The 27,744-nt window shown below is 50.5% G+C and overlaps 1 protein-coding gene across 2 annotated transcripts in view; it reads right to left on the minus strand.

The window, feature by feature from the left end:
* Window positions 1-12,081: 12,081 nt before the first annotated feature.
* Window positions 12,082-27,744, minus strand: part of OLFML2A (olfactomedin like 2A) — a 38,168-nt gene continuing 22,505 nt past the window's right edge. For both annotated transcript variants that reach the window (XM_065530081.1, XM_045373806.2), the window contains exons 5-8: window positions 25,965-26,214; window positions 23,274-23,510; window positions 19,007-19,192; window positions 12,082-17,143 (exon numbers count right to left, since the gene is read on the minus strand). In XM_065530081.1, coding sequence (XP_065386153.1) covers window positions 16,539-17,143; window positions 19,007-19,192; window positions 23,274-23,510; window positions 25,965-26,214 — 1,278 coding nt within the window. In that variant the 3' untranslated portion in view covers window positions 12,082-16,538. The remainder of the gene's footprint in view (window positions 17,144-19,006; window positions 19,193-23,273; window positions 23,511-25,964; window positions 26,215-27,744) is intronic.

Consider the following 27,744-nt stretch of genomic DNA (forward strand, 5'->3'; position numbering starts at 1 on the left):
AAAATTCACTTACCCGCTATTTCCAATAGAACTAAAACAAGCTATGGGGAGAAACTAAAATTTCAAATGAAGCAGCTCTGTATTTATAAATTTTGAATAACACTTCTTTTTGCAGCCTCTACTTCCCAGGCTCAAGCAATCCTTCCACCTGAGCCTCCCAAGTAGCTGGGACTACAGGTGCACATCACCACACATGGCTAATTTTTGTATTTTTTGTAGAGACTGGGTTTCACCATGTTGCCCAGGCTGATCTCAAAGTTCTTGGCTCAAGTGATCCTCCTGCCTCAGCCTCACAAAGTGCTGGGATTACAGGCGTGAGCCACCATGCCCAGACAAAAGTCACAATTTTGCTATATCAGAGTAATAATTAATATAAACAACAATCACCAATAGATGGTAAAACTAGAGGTTGAAGGTGGGATGAGAAATAGAATATCAATATAGTCTCAATGTACTCCCCAACAAATGACTTATTATTTATAAAGAGAAAACATTAATTTTACATTAGATAAGACTGGTAAGGTCAGGCATGGTGGCTCACATCTGTAATCCCAAAACTTTGGGAGGTTGAGGCAAGCGGATCACTTGAGCCCAAGAGTTCAAGACCGGCCTGAGCAACACGGCAAAACCCTGTCTCTAAAAAAAAAAAAAAAAATTATATATATATATACACACACACACACACACACACACACATACATACATACACACACGCACACAAATTAGCCAGGCGTGTTAATGTGCACCTGTAGTCCCAGCTACTCAGGAGGTTGAGGTGGTAGGATGGCTTGAGCTTGGGAGGTGGAGGTTGCAGTGAGCCAAGATCACACCATTGCACCAAGATCGCCAGCCTGGGCGACAGAGTAAGACTCTGTCTCAAAAAAATAAAGAAATAAATAAAGGCTGGCAGACACCACTGTAACCAGGTGATCAAAGTAAACCATTGCCAATGATAATGAGAGGTGAAGCCAGCAGGACTTCTGGGTCGAGTGGGGGCGGGAATTGGGGAACTTTTCTGTCTAGCTAAAGGATTGTAAACGCACCAATCAGTGCTCTGTGTCAGCCTAAAGATTTGTAAACACCAATCAGCACTCTGTAAAAACGCACCAGTCAGCAGTCTGCAAAATGGACCAGTCAGCTCTCTGTAAAATAGACCAGTCAGCAGGATGTAGGTGGGGCCATATAAGGGAATAAAAGCTGGCCACCCGGGCCCGCAGAGGCAAGCTGGTTGGGTCACGTTCCCTGAAGTGGAAGGTTTGTTCTTTCGTTCATTGTAATAAATCTTGCTACTGTTCACTCTTTGGGTCTGCACTACCTATATGAGTGGTAACATTCACTGTGAAGGTCTCCAGCTTCACTCTTGAAGCCAGCAAGACCACGAACCCACCGGGAGGAACGAACAATTCCGGAGGCACCACCTTTAAGAGCTGTAACATTCACAGCAAAGGTCTGCGGCTTCACTCCTGAGGCCAGCAAGACCACAAACCCACCAGAAAGAATAAACTCCAGATACGTCCGAATATCTGAAGGATCAAACTCCAGACACACCATCTTTAAGAACTGTAACACTCACCATGAGGGTCCGCGGCCTCCTTCTTGACAGCGAGACCAGGAACCCACCAGAGGGAACTAATTCTGGACACAATAGGACACACTGACATTATGTGCTTCTTCATATCATGCACCGAGAAGGACATAATGTTCTTCTTTGGTTTCTCCATGGAAAATACGTAACCTGAACCTAATCTCAAGGAAACATCTGACAAATGAAAATCGAAGGCAATTCTAAAAAATACGTGGCCTGCAGTCTTCAAAAATGACAATGTCATGAATGACAAAGGCTGAGAAACTGGTTCAGAGTTAAGGGAGACTAGAGAGACATGACAGTCAAATGCAATATGCTATTCTGGATTGGATCCTGAACTAGGAAACAAATTGCCCCAAAGCCATTATTGAGGCTGGATGTGGTGGCTCATGCCTGTAAGCCCAACAATTTGGGAGACCAAGGCGGGTGGATCATTTGAGGTAAGAAGTTTGAGACCACCCTGGCCAACCAACATGGCAAAACCCTATTTCTATTGATAATACAAAAATTAGGTGGTCATGGTGGTGCACACCTGTAATTTTAGCTACTCGGGAGGTTGAGACATGGGAATCACTTAAACCCAGGATGTGGAGGTTGCAATGAGCAGAGATGACACCAGTGCACTCTAGCCTGGGCAAGAGTAAAACTGTCTCAAAAACAAAAACAGCCACTATTGAGACATCAAATCTGAATAAGATCTATAAATTAAGAATAATATTACCTCAATGTTAGTTTTTTTTTGTTTTGTTTTGTTTTGTTTTGTTTTTTTGAGACAGTGTCTCTCTAACGCCTAGGCTGGAGTGCAGTGGCGTGATCTTGGATCACTGCAACCTCTGCCTCCTGGATTCACGCGATTCTCCTGCCTTAGCCATCTGAGTAGCTGAGACTACAGGCAGGTGCAACCATGCCCAGCTAATTTTTGTATTTTTAGTAGAGACGGGGTTTCACCATGTTGGCCAGGCTGGTCTCAAACTCCTGACCTCAGGTGATCCATCCACCTCGGCCTCCCAAAGTGCTGGGATTACAGGATGAGCCACCGCGCCCGGCCCCATCAATGTTAACGTTCTTGATTTTGCTAATTGTGCTGTGATTAACATCCATGTTCTTAGGAAATGCACCTGGAGTATTTAGGGCCAAAGGGTCATCATATCTGCAACCTACTCTCAAATGGGTCAGAAAAAAGAAAATGACAAAGCAAATATGGCAAAATGTGAGTGATGAACCTGGGGAAGAGTCTAGGGGAATACCTTGTACTATTCTTGGACTTTTTCTGTTACTGACGTTACGTCAAAGTAAAAAGTTAAACTGAAAAAAAAATCAAAAAGCCTGTTTGGATATTTTTCTTTAAAGCAGCTTGTTAGGCTGGGTATGGTGGTGAGGACCTGTGGTCCCTGCTACTTGGAAGGCTGAGGTGGGAGGATCACCTGAGCTCAGGAGTTCTAGGCAGCAGTGAGCTATGATTGCCCCACTGCACTCCAGCCTGGGCAACAGAGGGATACTCTGTCTGTAAAGTAATAAATAGTAGGCTGGGAGCAGTGGCTCGCACCTGTAATCCCAGCACTTTGGGAGGCTGAGGTGGGCAGATCACTTGAGGTCAGGAGTTTGAGACCAGCCTGGCCAACATGGCAAAACCCCATCTCTACTAAAACTACAAAAATCAGCTGGGCATGGTGGCGCACACCTGTAGTTGCAGCTACTTGGGAGGCTAAGGCACAAGAATCCCTTGAACCTGGGAGGCGGAGGTTGCAGTAAGCTGCGAGATTGCACCCACTGCACGCCAGCCTGGGTGACAGAGCAAGACTCTGTCTCAAAAAAAAAAAAAAGAAAGTCTCCCTTCTGGTTTGTTAAACTCACTCGTGGCAAATGAGGTGAGGTCTCTTCTTTGCGGCCCCTGTGATCTTGATCTGGTCTTGTGCATCAGGAACAGGGTTTTCAGTTTAACTTTCCAAGTTGTTTCCAATCTTCACATCTTGGTTCTTGAAGATCCTCAGATTAATGGGGTTCAAGGCTGAGATGTGGAAGTGAGTAGCCATAAATGAGACTGGGAAGGTGAATAGAGGCCTTGAATTTCACCCACAGGAGCACAGATTTGATCCTCAGAGCAATGCGGGGAGCCATGGGATGGTGACAGGTAATGGAGTAAAAGGGTGATATGGTTTGGATCCATATCCCTGCCCAAATCTCACGTTGAGTTGTAATCCTCAGTATTGGAGGTGGGGCCTGGCGGGAGGCGATTGGATCATGGGGGTAGGTTTCTCATGAATGATTTAGTACCATACCCTTGGTACTGTCCTCATGATGGCGAGTGAGTTGTTTTTTTGTTTGTTTGTTTTTGTTTTTGTTTGGAGACAGAGTTTTACTCTGTCGTCCAAGTTGGAGTACAGTGGTGCAATCTCGGCTCACTGCAACCTCCGCCTCCCGGGTTCAAGTGATTCTCCTGCCTCAGCCTCCCAAGTAGCTGGGATTACAGGCACCCACCACCACTCCCGGCTAATTTTTGTATTTTTAGTAGAGATGGGGTTTTGCCATGTTGGCCAGGCTGGTCTCAAACTCCTGATCTCATGATCCACCTGCCTCAGCCTCCCAAAGTGCTGGGATTACAGGCATGAGCCACCGTGCCTGGCCAGGTATTTCTTTATAGCAACCTTAGAAAAGACTAATAGAAAGGATCAGATTTTTTTTTTTTTTTTTTCTTTTTGAGATGGAGTCTCTCTGTCACCCAGGCAGGAGTGTGGTTGCGTGATTTTGGCTCACTGCAACCTCCACCTCCCTAGTTCAAGCAATTCTCCTGCCTCAGCCTCCTGAGTAGCTGGAATTACAGGCATGTGCCACCACCCTCCGATAATTTTTGTATTTTTAGTAGAGATAGGGTTTCACCACATCGCCCAGGCTGATTTCGAACTCCTGACCTCAAGTGATCCACCCACCTCAGCCTCCCAAAGTGCTAGGATTACAGGGGTGAGCCACTGTGCCCAGCCCAGATTTTTTTTTTTTTTCTAAGAGACAGAGTCTCACTCTGTCATCCAGGCTGGAGTGCAATGGTGCAGTCAGAGCTCATTGCAGCCCCAACCTTCTAGGCTTAAGCAATCCTCCCACGTCAGCCTTCCAAGTAACTGGGACTACAGGTGTGTACCACCACACCCAGCTAATGGACATTTTTTTTTTCTTTTTTTTCTTTCTTTTTTTTTGTTTTTTTTACAGATGGAGTCTTGCTGTGTTGTCCGGGCTGGTCTTGAACTCCTGGCCTCAAGTGACCCTCCCACCTCAACCTCCCAAATGCTGGGCTTATAGGCATTACCATTGCATCAGGCTTGGTCAGATTTTTATTTCAGAAAATTCACTCCAGCAGCGGAAGTTGAGAGTCAAAGGATGGGAAGATATAAGAAACAGAAAGATCAGTGTGGAGGCTGTCAACAAATCCAGGTAAGAGCTAGAGTGGAAGTATAATTTAGACATAATACTTTCTATAACAGAAATGGCAAAGTGTAGCATATGTTCCACCACTCTAATTTCTTATTCTCAGCAGACATTGCTAATCGCTGAGTTCTTGTTTGCACTGGGCAGCTCACATAGACAGTCACTACTAATCAACCTGAGTAGACACATGGATGAATGAAATTTGCCCTTTCTGGACAAAGGAGAGGCATCACTTATGAGGATATCCCTGTGCTTGCTAACAATTCACTCTGGGTCTGCCCCAACCTGCGATGCTGAAGGTCAGACCGAGGGTGATACCCTAAGTCAGTCTTTGATATCGTGTACATGTACGTTGCATCCTGCCTCATTTTTCTAAGTGCCCTCCATGTTCCCATTTACGGACTTTTTTCATGTGCATGACCTCATTTTAACCTCACAATGTTCCTGGGAGATCAAGGTTGTCATTCCCATTCTACAAATGAGGAAACTAGCTGGGGTGCAGTGGCTCATGCCTGTAATCCCAGCACTTTGGGAGGCCCAGGTGAGTTTAGGGGTTTGAGACCAGCCTGGCCAACAAGGCAAAACCCTGTCTCTACTAAAATCACAAAAATTAACCAAGTGTGGTGGTGGGCACCTGTCATCCCAGCTACTCGGGAGGCTGAGGCAGGAGAATCACTTGAGCCAAGGAAGCACAGGCTGCAGTGAGCCAAGATCACGCCACTGCACTCCAGCCTGGGCGACAGAGCAATACCCTGTTTCAACAAAACAAAACAAAACAAAACAAAACAAAAAATCCCTCAAGAAACAATGAGGAACCAGAGATTAGAGACATCAAGCAGCAAGCATAGGTTCCACAGGTGTCAGAAACAGGATTCAAACTGAAGGCTGTTGGACTCCAAGAAACTCAGATAAGTTCCTTCTAAAACGAGCTTGCCCAGGCTGCAGCAGCTGTTTGCATTTGTCAGGGACTCATGCAGAAAAGCTGCAACAGATTTGGGCTGGACATGTTAGCAGCAGTGACTTTCCCCATCGATAAAATCTGTGGCTTAAACAGACCTGGGAAACTTGACTTTTGAATCACCCTTGTCTAATCCACCCTGGTGCTGAGCCATGAGGAAGGAAGGCTCTGGCCCTGGGTGGGGGTCGGGGGCAGCTGGGAGAGGGAAGATCTGCACAGATGGTGAGGGGCGGAGGCCTCTCATGGAAGAGAATAAAGTTTCTGTCCCTGCAAAATTGGAATGAGGGCCCTGGAGCCAAGCAGCCAGGGCCAGGGAGGGGCCAGTCAACCTTTGGCACGTGAAATGCCAGCCGGCTCTCATGGCAGATAATTCTCGGTGATAATTCATCCCACCAGCAGGCATGCATTCTCAAAGCCCTGTCTGTTCCTGCCTCACGGGGTCCCTGCAGGAATGTGGGGGGTTGAGGGGCTGGCCCCGGATGTAGGCTGAGTGAGCAGGGCAGTGTCTGGGCACCGCCTGGGGCCAGAGGGAGCCTTTGTGCTCTGTGCCTTGGAAACACCCCCACTCATACAGACACCCCATGGCGGGAAAGGCTATCACGCCCGGCTAGGGCCTGCCCACTTGGTTCCTTCTTCTGTGGCAGCCAAGCCAGAGGATGCTTTCCTGGGCGCAGCCCGGGATCTGACACACGTCTTCTTTCTCTGACTTGTGGTGCATGCATCAGGTCCCAGATTCGCCCTGCCATGGTGGGTCCATACCAGCTGCAGGGTGCTCCTTCCAAGTGCCAGGAGGGGGAGGGGCAGAGGGCCTCTACCTGGAATGCATGGCACAATCTCCTGGGAAGCGTTTAAAACCCACCCAAAATGGGCCGGGCGCGGCGGCTCATGCCTGTAATCCCAGCACTTTGGGAGGCTGAGGTGGGTGGCTCACCTGAAGTCAGGAATTCGAGACCAGCCTGGCCAACATGGTGAAACCCCGTCCCTACTAAAAATATAAAAATTCGCCAGGTGTGGTGGCGCGCGACTGTAATCGCAGTTACTCAGGAGGCTGAGGCAGAAGAATCGCTTGAACCCAAGAGGCAGAGGTTGCAATGAGCTGAGATCACGCCACAGCACTCTAGCCTGGGCAACAGAGTGAGACTCTGTGTCAACAAAAAGGAAAAAAAAATTAGCCTAGCATGGTGGTGTGCCTGTAACCCCAGCTCCTTGGGATGCTGAGGCAGGAGAATCGCTTGAACCCAGAGGTGGAGGTTGCAGTGAGCCAAGATTTCACCACTGCACTCCAGTGTGGGCAACAGAGTGAGACTCCGTCTCTAAATAAATAAATAAATAAAACCCACCTGAAACGGCTGGGCACCGTAGCTCATGCCTGTAATTCCAGCACATTGGGAGGCTGAAACAGGAAGATGGCTTGAGGTCAGGAGTTTGAGACCAGCCTGGGCAACATAGTGAGACCTCATCTCTATAAAAAAAATTTAAAAAACTTAGCTGGGAATGGTGGTGTGTGCCTGTTGTCCCAGCTACTTGGGAGGCTGAGGCTGGAGGATAGCCTGAGCCTGGGAGGTAGAGGCTACAGTGAGCCATGATTGCACCATTGCACTCCAGCCTGGGAAGCAGAGTGAGACCCTGTCTCAAAATAAATAAACAAATAAATAAACCCCTCCAAATTTCTGTCCTCGCTCCCACAGACTGGTGTATGGTCCAGGGTGGCGTCTGGGCACCAGCATCTTTTGAAACTCTCCAGTGATTCTGACATAAGCCTATGTGGGCTGAGGTCGGGGACCATTGGTGCAGCGTTTTGAGAGGGTGGCACTGCAGCTCAGCCAATTCCAGCTGTGTGGGTGGCCTTGAACACTGTAGCAGCCTGTGCCTCAGTTTCCTCATTTGTGAAATGTTGGCAGCAATGGTACCTATTTCATGGGGCGACTGGGAGAATTCAATGAGATAGTACCATAAAGAATCAGCACCACACCTGGCTTAGAGCACAGGCTCGGACGATGTAGCTCCTGTGGATGGTTCCTACTCATTCCTTTCCCACCCTGGCCACGGGGAGATTTAGGACCTTGAAGTCCCAGGAAAAACGTCTATAGAGCAGAGAGGTCCCTCTCGAGGACTGTACCACTTGAGGTGACCAGGGGAGGTTCCCTTGCCCTGATGCAAAGCTGGTTGGGAGGTGTGGGCCGCTCCGTGGCTCCCGTGGGGATTCCCATGGCTCCTGTGGCTCCAGGAGCAGCCCACACTCCTTAGCAAGGCACATGGAGCCCCTGGGCTCTCCACTCTTCCAGCAGTAAAGCTCACCGAGAGGGTGTGGCTGAGTGTGGCTTCCCTGCTCCCAGCAGGCTCTCAAGGGCAGGGAAGAGACTTGCTGAACTTGGTACTTCTGAGCCTGGCACACGGAAGGTATGCGTCGTGGTGCACAGCCCACAGCGCATGACATGCAGACCTGCCAGGACAGAGAGCGGACGCTCTGAGCAGAGAACTACCTGGTCACAACCTGACAGTGGCCACCACTTCCTGAACGCCCACCGCGCACTGAGCCTCAGGCTAAGAGCTTACTCACAGTCGCCTGGTGACTGCTCTTTCTGGCATGTGATGTTGTCCGCCAAGCTGATAAAGGTCAGAGATAACCCTGTCCAGCCCCCGAGCCCACAGAGCTCTATGGCCTCAGCCTCTGTGGGCCACAGACTTGCCTTGAATGCTGGATCAGGGCATAGCCCTGTGCCTGCCATATCCAGTGCTGTGAGTGTCATTGCCACAGACAAGAAAAAGGCCACAGGTTTTTTGTTTTTTTGTTTTGTTTTGTTTTATTGTTTTGTTTTGTTTTTTTTGCCGTGCAAGCCCCTGGTTGCAGACGCGGGTGGGGGTTTTTAGGCAGATGTTTTTCTCTGAAGATGGGTTTTCTCATTTTCCTAGAACTGCAAGATGAAGAGAGTCGCTGGTAATATCCTGTCTGCCCTCCAGCCTCCATGATCTGAGATGGCATTCTAGAGATTTCTGTGTGGAACCTGACTTAACAAATACTGCTGCACAAATAAACGAAAGAAGTGCAGCTTATGCAGCGGCCATGACTTCAGAGCCAAGGGTGGTTGGCTCAGGAGCTCATGTATGAACTTGCCCAAGGTTTGAACATACGTCAGTTGGTTATTTGAGGATGTTTGTTGAGAGTCTCCTGGGTGCTGACACGTCTCTACTAAAAATACAAAAAATTAGCCGGGCGTGGTGGCGGGCGCCTGTAGTCCCAGCTACTCGGGAGGCTGAGGCAGGAGAATGGCATCAACCTGGGAAGCAGAGCTTGCAGTGAGCTGAGATCCGGCCACTGCACTCCAGCCTGGGCGACAGAGCAAGACTCCATCTCAAAAAAAAAAAAAAAAAAAAAGACAGGAAGACAGGGTCTTGCTTTGTTGCCCAGGCTGGAGTGCAGTGGTACAATCTTGGCTCACTGCAGTCTTGACTTCCCAGGCTCAAGTGATCTTCCCACCTTAGCCTCCTGAGTAGCTGGGACTATAGGTACGCACCACCATGCCCAGCTCATTTTTTTATATTTTGCATAGACAGGGTCTCACTGTGTTGCCCAGGCTGATCTAAAATTCCTGGGCTCAAGTGATCTTCCCGCTTCAGGCCCCCAAAGTACTGGGATTACCAGTGTGAGCCACCACGCTGGGCCTCTGGCTGGGGTCTTAAGCCAGGAAAGATGGGGTAGTGGGGAGCAGATGGGACGGGCTGATGAAGGGCTCAAGGAGAGCTGTCATGATCCAGGTCACCCAAAGCCCAGCCATTCTGGCTTGCATGGGACTAGAGTCAGCCCCAGGGGTGTGTGCAGGGTCAGAAGGATGTGGCTCCAGTGGCCACTGCAGTGGAGTGGCATTGGTGGTGTGCTTCTGGTTGGCGTGTCTATGGAGAGCAGGACCCCTGTCATTGCCAGGGGCTACAGAGATGGTGCCCGGGTCTGCCAAATCTGGCCTCCCACTGGGGGAGGCTGCGAAGGGAGGCCTGGCTGAGCAAGTGTGTCTGCGGGCATCTGTGCATCTGTGTATGTGGGGGTGGAGGTGATCTTAATCCAAGTCCACCCATGAGTAGCTGAGACAGCTTCTCTAAGCTGCCGTGTGAGGGCCTGAATCATGGGAGAGAGCTGTTCCCTTTCCATCCAGGCCATTTCTCTGAGTATATCAAGGACAGTGTCCACTTGCTGTCCACTTTACCCTTGACGTCCCCTAAACACTTGCTAATCTTCCTTTTTCTTTTTTTTCTTTTGAGATGAAGTCTCGGTCTGTTACCCAGGCTGGAGCGCAGTGGCGTGATCTTGGCTCACTGCAACCTCCGCCTCCTGGGTTCAAGCGATTCTCCTGCCTCAGCCTCCCAAGTAGCTGGGATCACAGGCACACACCACCACACCTGGCTAATTTTTGTATTTTTAGTAGATACGGGGTTTCGCCATGTTTGCCAGGCTGGTCTCAAACTCCTGACCTCAGGTGATCCGCCTGTCTCAGCCTCCTAAAGCGCTGGGATTACAGGCATGAGCCACCATGCCTGGCCTCTAATCTTCCTTTTTAACGATGGGCAATGGGGCCTGAGGCCCAGCAGATGCAGTATCGGAAGGCACCTGTGGTGCTTGTTGTCAGTGTAGCATCCCAGTTTGTGGTCATTGCCAGTGGCTTTCTTTTCACTATTGTACTATACAGCTTCCTCCTTAAACATTCGTTTAAAAACATTTTTTAAATAAAGTTTCCTCTAATTTTACTAAAATCATTTTAGTGAAAAGAATGGAATCGTCTGAAAGAGAAACAGTAAGTCATGCCGAAGGTGGAAAAGGGAAATGGGGAAAATCACGGAGAGGGGCTGTGAATGACTGCAGTTTGGGTCACATGGGACTGTGCGACCTCCGAGGGCCCCTCCCCAATTCCATGATACTCTCTTTTTCCCAGGAAAGCATTTCTTTTTTTTTTTTTTTTTTTTTGAGACGGAGTCTTGCTCTGTCGCCCAGGCTGGAGTGCAGTGGTGTGATCTCGGCTCACTGCAAGCTCCGCCTTCCGGGTTCACGCCATTATCCTGCCTCAGCCTCCTGAGTAGCTGGGACTACAGGCGCCCGCCACCTCGCCCGGCTAATTTTCTTGTATTTTTAGTAGAGACGGGGTTTCACCGTGTTAGCCAGGATGGTCTCGATCTCCTGACCTCGTGATCCGCCCGTCTCGGCCTCCCAAAGTGCTGGGATTACAGGCTTGAGCCACTGTGCCCGGCTTTTTTTTTTTTTCCCTTACCTTTCCCTCGGCCCCACATTCTCTGACCCAGGAGTGAGTGTACCCTGCACCTCTCTGCAGCTGGCACAGGAAGGCAGGCAAGGGGCCGAGGCTAGTGTCTGAACACCTTTGGGAATGTCTGGCTTGTCTTCTCCATTCGGTGGGGTCTGGCTTTCAGTCTGAGTTGGATTCTGCACAGCTCACCATTCCAATTAGTTCCATCAGCAGTTTAGCAACAATGCCAGTTCTCATAACAAACTCTTTATTTTTTATTTTTTTACATGCCACCACGCCCAGCTACTTTTGTTTATTTTTTGTAGAGAGGAGGTCTTACTATGTTGCCCAGGCTGGTCTTGAACTCCTGGTCTCAAGTGATCCTCCCACCTAAGCCTCCCAAAGTGCTGGAATTTCGGGCATGAGCCACCATACCCGGCCTCCAGTTCCCATTCAGCTAACGGTGTACTTAATCTTCCATCCACCCACCCCATTCGTTTTTCCACACCATCAGTTCCCCCCAATGCCTGATCATGAATTTTTTTTTTTTTTTGAGATGGAGTCTTGCTTTGTCACCCAGGCTGGAGTGCGGTGGCGCCATCCTGGCTCACTGCAACCTCCCAGGTTCAAGCAATTCTCCTGCCTCAGCGTCCCATGTAGCTGAGACTATAGGCGTGTGCCACAGTTTTTGTATTTTTTGGTAGACAGGGTTTCACTGTGTTGGCCAGGCTGGTCTCGAACTCCTGACTTCTAGTAATCTGCCTGCCTCAGTCTCCCAAAGTGCTGGGATTACAGGTGCGAGCCACCACACCCGGCCGACAAATTATTTATTTTAAAAGTTATTAAATGTATGTGTTCTGATGAGGATATGGACCACAGCATTTAGTCCAGACTTTTAAATCAAACCTTTGATCATGTCTTTATTTAGATATATCCCATCTTGTGGCAAAACAGATATCTCAGCAACTTACAAAAATAGATAAAGTACAATAGAATAAAAATAAAAAGATTAGGGTAAAGGTAAAAGCAGAAAGCTAGAATGAAGTAAGTCTAGTAGGAGACTCAGCACAATTGAAAAAAAAGGGTCTCCAATTTGACTTTGAGCTTCCCAGCAGCCAAAACAAGGAAGAAAACATGACTGGTTACAAGATTCCTACCAACAGTTAGTCTGGGACTTTGGTACAAAAACAGACCTGGTTTATACTTTGACTCTACTGCCTGTTGGAGACATGACCCTGAGCAGGTTGCTTAAGCTCTCTGAATTTGAGGCTCATCACCTGTAATGAGCAGGAATAATGCTGGCCTTGGGGCTCCTGGGTGGGGATTAGTGGTAAAGCTCTAGAAGGGTCTTGTCCTCACTAAGCTGCATGTTCTTAGCTCTAAGAGGGAGTTCACAGCCCTACCCTGAGCGGGAGAGAACTTGACCAAACCTGTGGCATGAAAGAGGTGGGGCTGGATTCCAACCCAGGGCTCCCTAACTCCTAGCCAGGGCTCTCTGCCAGCCATCCAGTGCCGTGTCCTGTCATGACAGCGGCTTCCAATGCTGTCCCAGAGTTAAAGATGCTTTGGAACACACCGGCTTTCAAGAGCCCTCAAATCATTCCCAGGAAAATCCCCCAGTTCCACCTTTAGCACTGCCCCCAATGTGGGAGCTCCATTCTCTACCCCACCGCAGAGAAAGCAGATTAAATGTAAGGCCTGGACATCTCTTAGGGGGAACCCAAGGGGTAGCCAAAGCCCCTCATGACTCATGTTGTTCAGAAACACCCGAGACAGCTTCCTTTGCCTTTATAGACAAGGTCAGCAAGAAGACGTGGTCCTCCTCAGTCCAGGCCCTTCCTTGTTTGAAGTACCTTTTGCCAAAAGTAATAAAGCCCAAGACAGGTAAAAAGAAACAAAAACAAAACCAAAAAAAACCTCAAAAGCTGTTGGGGGCCAGGTTTCCATGACAGCTCACAGGCATGCAGTTATGAGCTGGTTCCAGTTCCCCACAATAAAAACCTTTCCTTTCCTCTCCTCACCAACAGGACAACATCCAACTGTCTTAGAATTTTTTCTCTGTAAATTTATACTTGACTTTGTTCTAAAAATGACTGGAGGCATCTACTCCTTGGCTTGGCATTCAGGCTTTTTATGAGCTGGCCCCAGCCTCCTCCTTGGGGCTTGTCTGTGGATGCAGTTTGGGGATAAAAGCAACAGCCTCCCTTTCTGTAGCTGCCACTGGAGTGACAGGCTGGTGGCAAAGAACACGCACTGACCAGCGCCTGGAACAGGCTGAGCTGCTGTGTGAGCCTGGGTAAGTCTCTTCTCCTCAGTGTCCTCATCTATAAAATGGGCACTTCAGGATACAGACCTCCCACTGTTGTGAGACTGCAAGCATACGCCCGTGGCAAGCTTAGCACAGTTGGTGCTCAGTTAATGATGATGGTTTCCTTATCTGATTTTGAAACCTTGTTCTCCACTTAACTGCCTATGTGACGAGTGACCTAACTGTTCTAGGCTCCAACGTGACCATGTGTAAAATGAAGAAACTGGCCGGGTGTGGTGGCTCACGCCTGTAATTCCAACACTTTGGGAGACTGAGACAGGTGGATCACCTGAGGTCAGGAGTTCGAGACCATCCTGGCCAACATGGTGAAACCCTGTCTCTACTAAAAATGGGAACAATTAGCTGGGCGTGGTGGCAGGCCCCTGTAATCCCAGCTTTTCGGGAGGCTGAGGCAGGAGAATCACTTGAACCTGGGAGGCGGAGATTGCAGTGAGCTGAGATTACGCTGTTGCATTCCAGCCTGGGCAACAAGAGTGAAACTGTCTCAAAAAAAAAAAAAAAAAAAAGAAAAGAAGAGAAAAAAGACAGAAAAGAAAAGAAAAAAACTGCCCATACCCACCACATAACCCACTTACAAGGGTCTGAAAACAGAAGAGGCCTAGTGAATGTTTGGAGGCTGTGGCCGGCATTCCCCCAGAATGCAATGCTGCTTGCCCTTTAACTTTTACAAATTAGCCTATTCTTACTTTCCTTTTTTTCAGATTAATGAAGAAAGGGGGGCCTTCTCCTTCTTCTCACATCGTTGGGCTATGATGTCACGAAAGACACAGTCTTGTAAAACCCACACCCAGGGCCAAGGGAGATGCCGGGCCCTCGCAGCCCCCTGGTGAGTCTGTAAGAGGAGCCTGCAGTGGTTGGTTGGCCGGGGGAGGGGGCTGGATATGACCACGATGAGTCAGGCCTGGCTGGGCTGGGTGTCATCATTCCCCTGTATTCCAAGGGTGAGTTAGAGCTTAAACAAAACATCACCTGACAATGCCCGAAAGAAGTGTATTCTGCACAAAAAGCATTTCCTGGCCAGGCACAGTGGCTCACACCTGTAATCCCAGCACTTTGGGAGGCCAAGGCGGGTGGATCACCTAAGGTCAGGAGTTCGAGACCAGCCTGGCTAACATGGTGAAACCCCCATCTCTACTAAAAATACAAAAATTAGCTAGACGTGGTGGTGGGCGCCCGTAGTCCCAGCTACTACGGGGGCTGAGACAGGAGAATCACTTGAACCCAGGAGGCGGAGGTTGCAGTGAGCCAAGATTGCGCCACTGCACTCCAGCCTGGGTGACAAGAGCAAAACTCCATCTCAAAAAAAAAAAGCATTTCTTTACACTCTTACACTCTTGGCTGTGCAGCTGACTTTCCTAACATGGCAACTGGTATTCAAACTTACAGACATCCCGGGAGCTGGCACTGGGACAGAATGAAGGCAGCAAGGGCTAGGGGGCGGGTGGGGATGAGTAGTAATGTCCTTCACAGGTGCTGGGGTGCCTTCCCAGGGAGGGCAGCCTCCATGACAGAACCCTTCTAGAAGATGGTCTGTGCCCAGCAACCAGTGTGACACTCAGCTGCTCTCTCAACTTTTCTGAGCCTCTTTCTCTTTCATGAAACAGGGAGTTGGGCTAGAAAATTTCTCTCCAGCTCTAAAAATACTGTCTAAACAAAGCAGAAGAGGCCTTGTCCTTTGGGCTGTGTGGGTCTGAGGCTCTGGGGAGCCATCAGTGGCCCTGGGCAAGGTGGCCCCCCCCCCCCGTGCATGCTCAACCCAAGTCCTGGGGTTGGACTCTGAAGCCAGGAAAAGTCCAGTCTGCAGACCCTCAGTTCTTCCCTCCCCATTCCCACCCTCTGGTTCTCTCCTGCAAACAGAAGAAGGCCTGAGGCCTCCGCTGGACCAACTACTCACACCGTGTCTTCTGTAGCCCCCAGGCTGCTGGGCCAGGTCAGGGCTGGCAAGGAAGAGGGAAACTGTGTCATCCTGGCACCACACCAGCCTTGGGCCTAGGGTCTTATTCATGGCAGACCCGGAGGTATCCCTGAGTGTGTAAAGGTTATGGGTTTGAAAGCCTAGAGAAAAAGGACAAGGCGGACTCCAGGCCCAAAGGCTCTGGGATGAACCAGGGAGGGGACCCAAGGTCTGACTATGTGAGCAACGCCAGTGCTTCTGGGTGGAGAGGGAGCCTCAGCTCAGCTCCCCACCCTGGCAGAGCTGCCTGCTGCCTTCTCAGCTGCTGCTGCAGAAACAAATGACGGCACTGATGAAGAATAAGAGAAAATAAAAATGAGCACAGAGCAGAAAGGGGCCTTGGAACAGAGGACGGGATTTTCTCTCGGGGTGCGGTTTCTGCTGAGCAGCTAGGTGACGGTAGAGGTTTGGAATGTGGCCGGACAGCGGGTGGGGCGGGCTGGGCTGGGGGGCTGGCCAAAGACAAGAGGCAAGGACATTGGCTAAGGGACCCAAAGCCCAGGGCCACCAACAGCTCAGCCAGAACAGAGCCCCGGGATGGCAGGCAGAGCCAGGGCCTCCACCCGACACCAGCACACTGGCCCTAAAGGCCTCTGGTTCTGAGTGGTCCTGGGAAGGGACAGAGAGTTGAGAGAACAAGGGAGACCAGGGGAGATAGGGGAGGGCAGGGAGGGGAGGGCGTGGTAAAGTGTCCTCATCTGTAAAATGGGGCTGTCGTGAGAGCACAGCCTGCCTGATCACAACTGAGGCATGAGGCAAGGGACGGTGCCTCTCTGAGCCTCTGTCTCCTCATCTGTTAAATGGGTTCATGATCTCTACCTCCAAGGGAGGTGCTGGGAGAATCAGATGGGTAAGTGTGTGGGAAGTGCTTGGCACGGGGCTCTGCAAGTGGAAGCAAGTATTACCCACTGGGTGCTGAGGAAGCTCAATCCTGGTGACCACCTCATGCCCAGTCCCAGCCCTGGGCTGGCCCCCAATAAATATTTGCAGACTGGGTCAGTTGCAGGAGCTGCTGTGGAGAGCCCCTCCCGCACTGCTGCGCCTCTCCCGGGAGCACAGGTCTCCACTCAGACCACAAAGTGGAGGGTGTAGGTGAGCTGGTGGCCATTGTCCCAGGCGTACAGCACCCGTTCCTTGGGGTTGTAGTCAATCTGGGTGGTGTAGGCGTGCTCGTTGAGGAAGGGCAGCTGGGGGTGTGCGTCGGTGCCCGTGTGCGTGTCGAAAGCATAGGCGACCTGGCCTTCCTGCTGGTTGTATGTGTCCACGGCATACAGGATGCCACACACCAGGAAGCAGTTCCCATAGGAGTTCCGCCGCAGCCGTGTCTTCCATGTGGTCTCCCGGTGCACCGAGAGATCGCCAGGGTCCAGGCGGCTCAGGACGATCACCTCGGGCTGGGCCTCGTCGCGGTCGTCCACGGCGGGGTAGATGACCCACAGGCCACTTTCATCCACGGCAAAATCGATGTCCGAGTGGCCGCGCCACTTCCAGGGTGTGGTGTCCTCGTATACCACGTCGGGCAGCAGCGCCCAGGAGGCCACGAAGCGCTGACGCAGGTCATACTTGATGATGTTCTTGGTGAAGGCGCGGTTGTAGTAGAAGGCGCCCTGGTACACCACGTGGCCCGTGCCAATCCAGTTGTAGGGCAGCTTGTACATGTTACTCCAGCGGCCTGCAGGCGGAGGGCGACGGTCACCCCAGACCTCCCGAACAACCCCAGCCCACCCACATCCCCTGAGACCACTAAGGGCTCTCAGTGGCCCAGTAAGCAACTGATGCCAAGCATATGCCATGTGCCTGGAGCTGGGATGACATCTTACTATGGCACGAGCGTCTCCCGAAGGAGGTCTATTGTCATCCCATCTGCTTAAGAAGAAACAGGCTCAGAGGATCAAGGTCACCCAGCTCTGGAATGGCACAGCTAGGATTTAGACACAGGGTGACATTAGCCCCATTCTTTGTCTCCAAGCCTTCGTCCCTGCTGTTCCTCTGTTAGGACTGCTGTTCCCCAGGCTATCTGCCTGAGGAATGCCTGCCCATCTTTCAGAGCCCCAGGCCAATGTCACCTCCTCCAGGAAGCCTTCACTGACCTCCCTACCCTGAGTGAGGGGCCTCTCCTCCAGCCTCCCATAACCCCTTGTCTTTTTTCCCCCCAGGACACATCTGTAGCAGCCAGACATAAGCCTTCATCTTGATTCTTATCACTGGCTTCTTCCACCAGCCTGTGAGCTGCTTGAGCAGAAAGCCGGCCAATTTTGAGCTAGCAGAGGAAGGATTTTAGTTGTTCTAGGCCTTTATTTTTCATTTTTTAGTTGTTCCAGGCCTTTATTTTTCTTTTTTTTTTTTTTGAGAGAGTCTCTCTCTGTCACCCAGGCTGGAGTGCAGTGGTGCGATCTCGGCTCACTGCAACCTCTGCCTCCTAGGTTCAAACGATTCTCCTGCCTTAGCCTCCCAAGTAGCTGGGATTACAGGCACCCGCCACCACACCCAGCTAATTTTTTTTTTTTTTTAATGTTGTAGTAGAGATGGGGTTTCACCATGTTGGCCAGGCTGGTTTTGAACTCCTGACCTCAAGTGTTCCACCTGCCTCGGGCTCCCAAAGTGCTAGGATTACGGGTGTGAGCTACTGTGCCCGGCCTTTAGTTGTGACTGCATAGCTCTCGGGGTAAGTCCAAACTCCTTCATCTGGCTCACCAGGCCTGCCCCAGCTTACTCAGTCACCATCCCCCCCACCCCAGGCCATCACGTTTCCTGTCATTGCCAGGCCTCTGCATGTGCTGAGCCTTCTGCCTGGGACACCCTTCCCTCTTCCTTCCGCATGGCTTACTCCTACTCTTCTTCCAGGGCCCAGGTCAGCATCACCTTCACGGGGAAGTCTTCCCTGATCTTTAGGCTGGGTTCCCATAGCCCCTTCAGCGCTCCCTCTAATGCTGTACTGAAATTGTCTCTTTAAGCCTTTGCCTCCCCCACCAGAGTGTGCATTTCTGAAGGGCAGGCTAGATCTAAATGACCCCTTCCCCCCATCATGCCCCAGATCTGATAACCAGAATTCTGCCCTTCCCTGTGCCGTCAGCTCCGTCCTGACCCCTGCCCAGACCTGCAGCTCCTCTAAGGCCAGAGGCCCTGCTCACCTATAAAACAGGTGCTAACCCCACCTCCTGGAGGTATGTAGCAACCATGAACTGATACACGGGGTGGGGCGAGATCAGCACAGGGTAAGCACTCAACAAATGGAAACTCAGTATTGGCCCCTTGACGGTAAGTCACGCTTGCAAAGGCAGGACCGTGTCCCTCTTGTTTGCTGCTGCATTCTGGTTCCTGGCAGGGTGCTAGCGCACAGGGGTGCCATGGGGTCTGTCTGGGCCTCCAGCCCAGTGCCCTCAGCCCAGACTCCCCTCCTTGGGGTGGCTAACAATCTGGAGCTCAACCAGGCTATACCATAGAAACCCACAAGGCAAGGAAAGCCAAGTCTCCATGAGGACCCCTCCCCAGGCTGTCCATACCCGGCCCCCTCTCCACCTCTGGGGTCCCTGACCTTGCTTGAAGTTTTCCAGGTTGCGGAACTCCACCAGGCTGTTTCCATAGTAGTAGTTGGTGACATAGATCCTGTCGTCTCGAGCCGCAGGGTCCTTCATCCAGGCTCCCTCATGGCGCCCATAGCTGTGGTGCCTCACGGGGGGGTCCACAGCCCGGAGGGTGCCCTCACAGCTCGCCTCTCTGCCTGTGGGAGGAGGGCAGGCAGCATTGGTACACAGATTCCCAAAGCCCCCAGCCAGAGCAACAGGCTGGCAATGTTATCTGGGTCTAACTTAAATCTCTCCTGATATTTTGTTTATGGCCTTCTTTCCCCTTTCCTCATCATCAAAGCAATGCCTGATCATTACCAAAAACATAAAACATTCAGAAAAGGAGAATGGAGGCCAGGTGCAGTTGCTCACGCCTGTAATCCTAGCACTTTGGGAGGCCAAGGCAGGTGGATCACCTGAGGTCAGGAGTTCAAGACCAGCCTGGGCAACATGGTGAAACCCATCTCTACTGAAAATACAAAAATTAGCTGGGTGTGGTAGGCGGTGCCTGTAATCCCAGCTACTCAGGAGGCTGAGACAGGAGAATCGATTGAACCCAGGAGGCGGAGATTGCAGTGAGCGGAGATCACGCCACTGCACTCCGGCCTGGGTGACAAGAGTGAAACTCCATCTCAAAAAAAAAAAAAAAAAAAAGGAGAATGGAGAAAATAAAAATCTTCAAAGTTATATTATTCATCATATGTGGAACCTAAAATAGTCAAACTTGGCCAGGCACAGTGACTCACACCTGTAATCTCAGCAATTTGGGAGGCTGAGGTGGGAGGATCACTAGAGCTCAAGACTTGAAGACCAGCCTGGGCAACATAGCAAGACCTTGTCTCTACAAAAAAAAAATTTTTTTTTTAAATTAGGTGAGCATGGTGGTGTGTACCTGTAGTCCCAGCTACTGGGGAGGCTGAGGTGGGAGGATTGCTTGAGCCTGGGATGTTGAGGCTGCAGTGAGCTGTGATCACACCACTACACTCCAGCCTAGGCAACAGAGCAAGACACTGCCTCAAAAAAAAAAAAAAAAATAATTAAAATTGGCCAGGCACAGTGGCTCACGCCTGTAATTCCAGCACTTTGGGAGGCTGAGGCAGGTGGATCACAAGGTCAGGAGTTTGAAACAAACCTGGCCAATATGGTGAAACCCCGTCTCTACTAAAAATGAAAAAATTAGCTGGGTGTGGTGGTGGGCACCTGTAATCCCAGCTACTCGGGAAGCTGAGGCAGGAGAATCACTTGAACCTGAGAGGTGGAGGTTGCAGTGAGCCAAGATCACGCGATCGCACTCCAGCCTGGGCAACAGAGTGAGATTCCATCTCAAAAATAAATAAATAAATAAAAACAAACATTAAAAATTAAAAAAAAAAAAGTCAAACTCATAAAAGCAGAGAGTAGAATAGTGGTTACTAATGGATGGGGGGATTGAGGAGATGTTGTTTAAAGCATTCAAAGTTTCATTTAGACAACAGGAATAAGTTCAACATATTGTATACTTGAATATTGCTAAGAGAGCAGATTTTAAGTGTTCTTGCCACAAAAAAAAGATAAGTAATGTGAAGTAATATATATACTAATTAGCTTGATTTAGCCGTTTCACAGTGTGTACACATATCAAAGCATTATGTTGTACATTATAAATACATACATTAAAAAAATTGTTCTTTCTGCAGTATGCCAAACAAATGAATACATACAATTTTTGTCAATAAAAAAATTAACTTTTTTTCTTTTTTGGTTTTTCTTTTTTATTTTACTTTTTTAAAAATAAAATTTACACTCCTATAAAATAAAATAAAATAGGCTGGGCGCGGTGGCTCAAGCCTGTAATCCCAGCACTTTGGGAGGCCGAGACGGGCGGATCACAAGGTCAGGAGATCGAGCCCATCCTGGCTAACACGGTGAAACCCCGTCTCTACCAAAAAGTACAAAAAACTAGCCGGGCGAGGTGGTGGGTGCCTGTAGTCCCAGCTACTCGGGAGGCTGAGGTAGGAGAATGGCGTGAACCTAGGAGGCAGAGCTTGCAGTGAGCTGAGATCCGGCCACTGCACTCCAGCCTGGGCGACAGAGCCAGACTCCGTCTCAAAAAAAAAAAAAAATAAAAAAAAATAAAATAAAATAAAATAAAATAAAACTAAAAACTGCCATTATCCAAAGAAAATTTTTTTTCTGTTCTTTTATTCTCTTTTTAAAAATTTTATTTCACAGATCACTTGAGGTCAGGAGTTCAGGACCAGCCTGGTCAATATGGCGAAACACTGTCTCTACTAAAAATAGAAAAATTAGCCAGGCATGGTGGTGTGTGCCTGAAATCCCATCTGCTCGGGAGGCTAAGGCAGAAAAATCTCTTGAACTCAGGAGGCAGAGGTTGCAGTGAGCAGAGATCACGCTACTGCACTCCAGCCTGGACGACAGAGTCAGACTCCGTCTCAAAAAAACCCCCCAAAAAATAAAACAACAACAATAATAATAATATTTTATTTCAATAGTTTTTGGGGAACAGGTGGTTTTTGGTTACATGGGTGAGTTCCTTAATGGTGATCTCTGAGATTTTAATGTATCCGTCACCTGAGCAGTATATACACTGTAGCCAGTATGTAGTCTTTTATCCCTTACCCCCTCCCACCCTTCTCCCATGCAAAGCAAAATTTAAGCATGTGGCATTTCCTTCCTTTTCTTTTTTCTTTGCATGTACAGTCATGCAGACATACATTAAAAAACTGAGTATACAGTTTTTTTTTTTTTTTTTTTTTTTTTTTTTTGAGACGGAGTCTCGCTCTGTCGCCCAGGCTGGAGTGCAGTGGCCGGATCTCAGCTCACTGCAAGCTCCGCCTCCCGGGTTCACGCCATTCTCCTGCCTCAGTCTCCCGAGTAGCTGGGACTACAGGCGCCCGCCACCTCGCCCGGCTAGTTTTTTGTATTTTTTTTTAGTAGAGATGGGGTTTCACCGTGTTAGCCAGGATGGTCTCGATCTCCTGACCTCGTGATCCGCCCGTCTCGGCCTCCCAAAGTGCTGGGATTACAGGCTTGAGCCACCGCGCCCGGCCGAGTATACAGTTTTATGTATCCTGTTTTTAGCCTCCGTTAAGCAATTTCTCTCATCATTAAATAGCCTTTTAATGATGTGATTTCAAGGTCTGCCAGGCCGGTGGACAGCTGTGCCCTGAATTTATCTGACCAGTCCTCCCCATGTCAGCCATTCGGGTTATTTCCAGTTTTCTGACATTAGAAATGATGCCATGATGCAACTACTTAAGCTGCAGCTGTTGTTCTCACTGCTGGTGGATCCTTCAGGAAAAATTCCTAGAAGTGGAATGACCTTGGACCAAAGCAGGACAGGGTTTGAAGGACTGTCACCACAGAGAGCCAAGATCCCTTCGGAAGGATGGGATCAATGACTTAACGAGGAAGATTTCTACCATGAGACACAAAGCAAAACTATACGTGCTGACATCAAAACAGGGCCAACGATTGGACACAGGAAATAAAGAAATAAAAATAGTTGCTGGATTTAATGATGGCATTCTAGGTGACATTTTAAGAAGAATTTGTTGAAAATACTACCTGGGCTGGGTGTGGTGGCTCATGTCTGTAATCCCAGCACTTTGGGAGGCTGAGATGGGAGGATCACCTGATGTCAGGAGTTAGAGGCCAGCCTGGTCAACATAGTGAAACCCTGTCTCTACTGAAAATACAAAAATTAGCCAGGTGTGGTGGCAGGCATCTGTAATCCCAGCTACTCGGGAGGCTGAGGCAGGAGAATTGTTTGAACCCGGGGGATGGAGGTTGCAATGAGCCAAGATCTCACCATTGCACTGCAGCCTGGGTGACAGAGTGAGAATCTGTCTCAAAAAGAAAAAAAGAAAGCTCTGCCTCCCAGGCTGGAGTGCAGTGACATAATCTCAGCTCACTGCAACCTCTGCCTCCTGGGTTCAAGCGAGTCTTCTGCCTCAGCCTCCCAAGTAGCTGGGATTACAGGCACCCGCCACTACACCTGGCTAACTTTTTTATTTTTAGTAGAGAGGGGTTTTTTCCATGTTGGCCAGGCTGGTCTTGAGCTCCTGACCTCAGGTGATTCGTCCGCCTTGGCCTCCCAAAGTGCTGGTATTACAGGAGTGAGCCACCGTGCCCAGCTGTAAAAAGCATTTCTTACCTTGAGGGTTTCACAGAAACAGGCTGTGGGCTGGTTCGGGCACAGGCTACAATGTGCTGACCCCTGTGAGGCTCACTCACCTTGGCTGGAGACTTCTGGACCTGAAGGTGGCTCGGTGGGCAGGAGACTGGTGGTGGGGGTTGGGGTGGTCAGAGCGGTGGTGGTGGTGGTGGCAGGGACTGAGGTGGGGGTGCCAGGAGCCAGGTCCACTCCCTCTGAAGACCTGGGCTCAGCCTCATCCTGCTCTGCGGAGTTGGACCTGCCCTCTACCTTGGGCGGCAGTTGCTCCAGCCAGGAAGTGCCCTGGAGGGCGTTGTCTGCAGAGAGAAGACCCCATGCTCACATCCCAGCACCACCTGCTGCCATGTGGGTCTCCCTCAGGTCTGCTGGTCCCCCATCTCAGGGGCCCCAGGGAGTGGAGGGGGGGCCTCCTCAGGGCCTCCCTACACCTCAAGTGGTCGAAAGGTCTCAAAGTGGGAGGCAGGGAGGACTTCACAGTCACGGCTCTAAACCCAGCCAGGTGGCCTCAGCCAAGTCCCCCTGCCTTCCTGGGCCACCTCTGTGAACTGAGAGTCATGAGCCCACCATGCTGGACTGTGGTGGTGACTACAGAAAAATGTACAGAAACATTTGCACAGATTCCAGCAAATACGAGGTACCAAAAAGGAGATCGCTTTCCTTCCTATGCATCAAGCACTTTGTACCAGTTCTGTCATTTGCTAGATTCAATTCTAGAGAGAAGCTCTTGTTCCCATTTTACAGGCCTTCTCCTTTCACTCTGCCATGGAAAATGCAGCTGCTGCCAGAATCAAATGTGATGGCATGAACGAAAGTGCTTAGAGGGTTGGATCCAGTGGCTGGTGCCTGTAATCCCAGCACTTTGGGAGGCTGAGGCAGGCAGATCGCTTGAGCCCAGCAGTTCAAGACCAGCCTGGCCAACGTGGCAAAACAGTCTCTACTAAAAAATAGAAAAAATTAGCCAGGTGTGGTGATGGGCGCCTGTAGTCCCAGTTATTAGGGAGGTTGAGAAGGGAAGATCACTTGAGCCCAGGAGGTCAAGGCTTTAGTGAGTCATGATCATGCCACTACACTCCAACCTGGGTGACAGAGTGAGACCCTGTCTCAAAAGAAAAAAGGAAGGAAGGAAGGAAGAAAGGAAGGAAGGGAGAAAGGAAGGAAGGAAGGGAAGGAAGGGTTTAGGGAAATGCTTTTGTGACACCAGCCGGGTACGGCTGGCTCACTCCTGTAATCCCAGCACTTTGGGAGGCCGAGGCGGGCAGATCACCTTAGACCAGGAGTTCGAGACCAGCTTCGCCAACATGAGGAAACCCAGTCTCTACTAAAAATACAAAAATTAGTTGGGCATGGTGGCACGTGCCTGTAATCCCAGCTACTTGGGAGGCTGAGGCAAGATAATTGCTTGAATCTGGGAGGCGGAGGGTTCAGTGAGCTGAGATTGCACCATTGCACTCAGTCTAGGTGACAAGAGCGAAATTCCGTCTCAAAAAAAAAAAAAAATTTGTGACACCAGGGAGACAAAGGAATGGTGCTGTTATTACTATGACGGTCTGGTGCCCAGGGGACCGCCTGGTCAGCTTGGGGAGGAGCTCAGAGACCCCTTGACTTGAGGACAATAACCTGACTTCTTTTTTTCTCCATTTTGGGCTTCCTCTTTGCACAGGCCCTGCTGTGGGCAGACTGGGCCCTGGTGGGGATGGGGGTCATCCCTCTGGTTGAGGAGGACCACAGGGAGGCCTGGCCTCAGCAGCCTGCCAGGACAGGGCGCCTGTTCCCACAGGCCTTGCTGGCAGAGTCAGATGCCTGCAGCTGTTCTTAGGCAGCGTCCCAGCCAGAGGTCAGAGGCTCTGTGCCATGTCCAGACCAAGCTGGCAGGGCTTGGGCCAGCAGCTGGGACCAGGGGGAAGAGGCCCCTGAGTCCTGAGAGGCCAGGAAACAAGAAGGCTCTCAAAGGAGCCTGGTCCCTGACTGTTTCACGTCTGTGCGCCCCTTGCACATGGGCTGGAAGGAGGGCTTTGCAGGAGGAGGTGGTCAGCAGGACCCAGGAAGGGGAGGAGCAGGTTTGGGACGCCCCTCTGGGACATCAGAAGAGAGCAGCCATCTGGGGAGGGTCTTAGTGGGGAAATCAGGAACCACAACCGGTAGAGATGGATCAGAAATTTGGGGTATCTTGAAACTTGTGTCTCTTGTTTGCCAATTACTTTGTCACCTTTCTCCGTGATCCAGCAGAGAGCTGCAGGAAAAATACAAGAATCTGCGGGCTCTTCCTTGGGGATATAAGAAGACGGAGGAGATGGAGAGGAAATGAGAGATGCCCCCAAAGCCCTTGTCACTTCTCAGGAGCCCGGTATTCTCCTGCCCCCCACTGTGGCAGCTGCCTGGTCATAGGTATTTTTTTCTCACTAGACTATGAGATGTGTGGGGACAGGGACTGTGTCTCTACCATTCCCCGTCACCTGGTCAGAGTGGACCTTCGGCACATCTTCAAATGCACAAAGAAAAGTTCAGCAAAGGTGAAGACAGCTGTAAATACTGGAAAGCTACCGAGTGGCCCTGCAGGTTGGTTTTGCTATTTCATCCCAGTGACCCCCTGAGTGGGGTGTTATCCCCCTATGTGGATGAGCAGAGAGCACCCAACAGGTAATCAATGGGTGTAACTGAATCTGGGGTGGTCCGACTGCAGAGAAGATGAGGGGATTCCTAGGAGGCATCCATCCCCGACTCCCCAGGGTCCCCATTCCCCTCCTACTCACCTGCCACCGCCTCGGTCACCTCCTGCTTGCCCGCCTTGTAGTAGGTGAAGCCCCGGATCACAGCCTGCTGTTGGGCCAGGGCGCGGGGCTTGGCTGTGGGCTGGAGGAACCTGCCCTTGCTGCTCTCCTTCCTCAGCTTCTCCACCTGCAGCAGCTTCTCCTTGGGAGGTTTTGGGAGGCCTCTGTCTGCAAAGCTCTTCTGCACACTGCCATACTTGCTGATGTCCTTGCCTTTTCCTCCAGCTGTGTCCTGGAAGGGAAGAGAAGTCTCAGACTTGAAGGACAGTAGAAGAAATGTTATGGGGAGTCCTGGGAGCTCAGAACGTGGGGGCTGGAGGTGGCCGTGTTGCCACAGGCCCTATGTCCCAAGCGCTCATGAAGTCACAGCTTTCCTTTACCCCACCATGGTGGCTACATCCATGACTGGTTTGCCTCAGTTTCCTCACCCGGCTCTTTAGTTCCCTTGCAGGCTGGAAGTCCAACCTGATAGGTTAGATTCCTGTCCCACTTCCAACTCCTGTCCACTCCCCCTGGGGGGCAGGCCAGAAGGACCAGCTCCCCGGGAGGCAGCCTCCTCTACCTGTTCACCTTCCCAGCCTTGTCTCTCTTCCTCAGTGGTCTTAGTATGTGGGCAGGGGAGAAGTTCTTAGGCACCTAGGCAAGGTGACCAACTCATCCCAGAGTGCCTGGAACATTCCTAGTTTTAGCACTAAAAGTGCTGCATCCTGGAAAAACCCTCAGTCCCAGGCAAACTGGGACAGGGTTGGTCACCCAACCTCTAGGATATGCCATTTCTAACGTTTTGTGCTTTGTTATTTTCACTTCCTATTTAAATGCCTCTGATGCTGGCTTGGCACAAGAACACAGGGCCTGTGACATCACTCATTGTTAGGCAGAAACTCCAGCAGATACGGCAAGTACAGTAGCCGGGTCCCTTCTGCACCATTGCCAAAACACGCTTCATTCTCGCCTGCGGAATTGGCACGGGAATGAGCAGGAAGCCAGCTGGGGGCCAAGGCCCAGGCTTCCTAGCCGCTTTATCGGCACCTAGGCGGTCCCAGTTGCAGACACAAATGGCCCCATTATCACAGTGTCAGCAAAGGAGACCGAGATGTGGAGAGGAAGAGAGGAAGAGGGTGGGCTTGGCAGTCACGCAGACCTAGCTGCCAGTCCCAGCTCCGCCACCGCCTCTCCATGTGACCTCTCTCCGTGCCTCATCTGCCAAATGGGCAGTGTCACCCCTCCTCCCAGGTGACGATGGGATTCACTGACAATGTCTGTGAGAAAGTCAAGTTTTAAGGTAGGAATTTCACAAATGTCAGCTCCCTTCTTCAGTCACTCACCGAAACACAAGGCCAGCGTGAATAACGGTGTGGCTTGTGTCTTGCCCAAGGGTGACTGGCCAGAGCAGCCCGAAAGGGATTGAATCCAGTCTGCGCTCCATTCGCCAAGCCACATACCCAGCAAAGGCTGGAGCCTCTGTGCAACTGGCTCACCCAAAAGTAGTTGTTCTTTCTAATCGATCTGCTCAGAGGGAGAACCAGCTTTGCAGTTCGTCTGCCTACAGAGAGGATGTTTATCACATTTGCACGCAGGTTATCTGTCACAGGTGACTCTGCCTAGTGACAGAACCAGTGGCTCTGCTCACTGTGTGCTCTGAGCTTGGAGGTGGAGTGCCTGGGTGCACTGGAGTTCTCTACCCCAGGGTGGGTTAGATGAATGGGTATCAGTCTGCAGGGGTCCCTGAGGCATTGCCCATCTCCCTCTGAGCAGGCTCAAC

The sequence above is a fragment of the Macaca fascicularis genome, chromosome 15 (assembly GCF_037993035.2).
Source record: "Macaca fascicularis isolate 582-1 chromosome 15, T2T-MFA8v1.1".
Taxonomy (NCBI): Eukaryota; Metazoa; Chordata; class Mammalia; order Primates; family Cercopithecidae; genus Macaca; species Macaca fascicularis.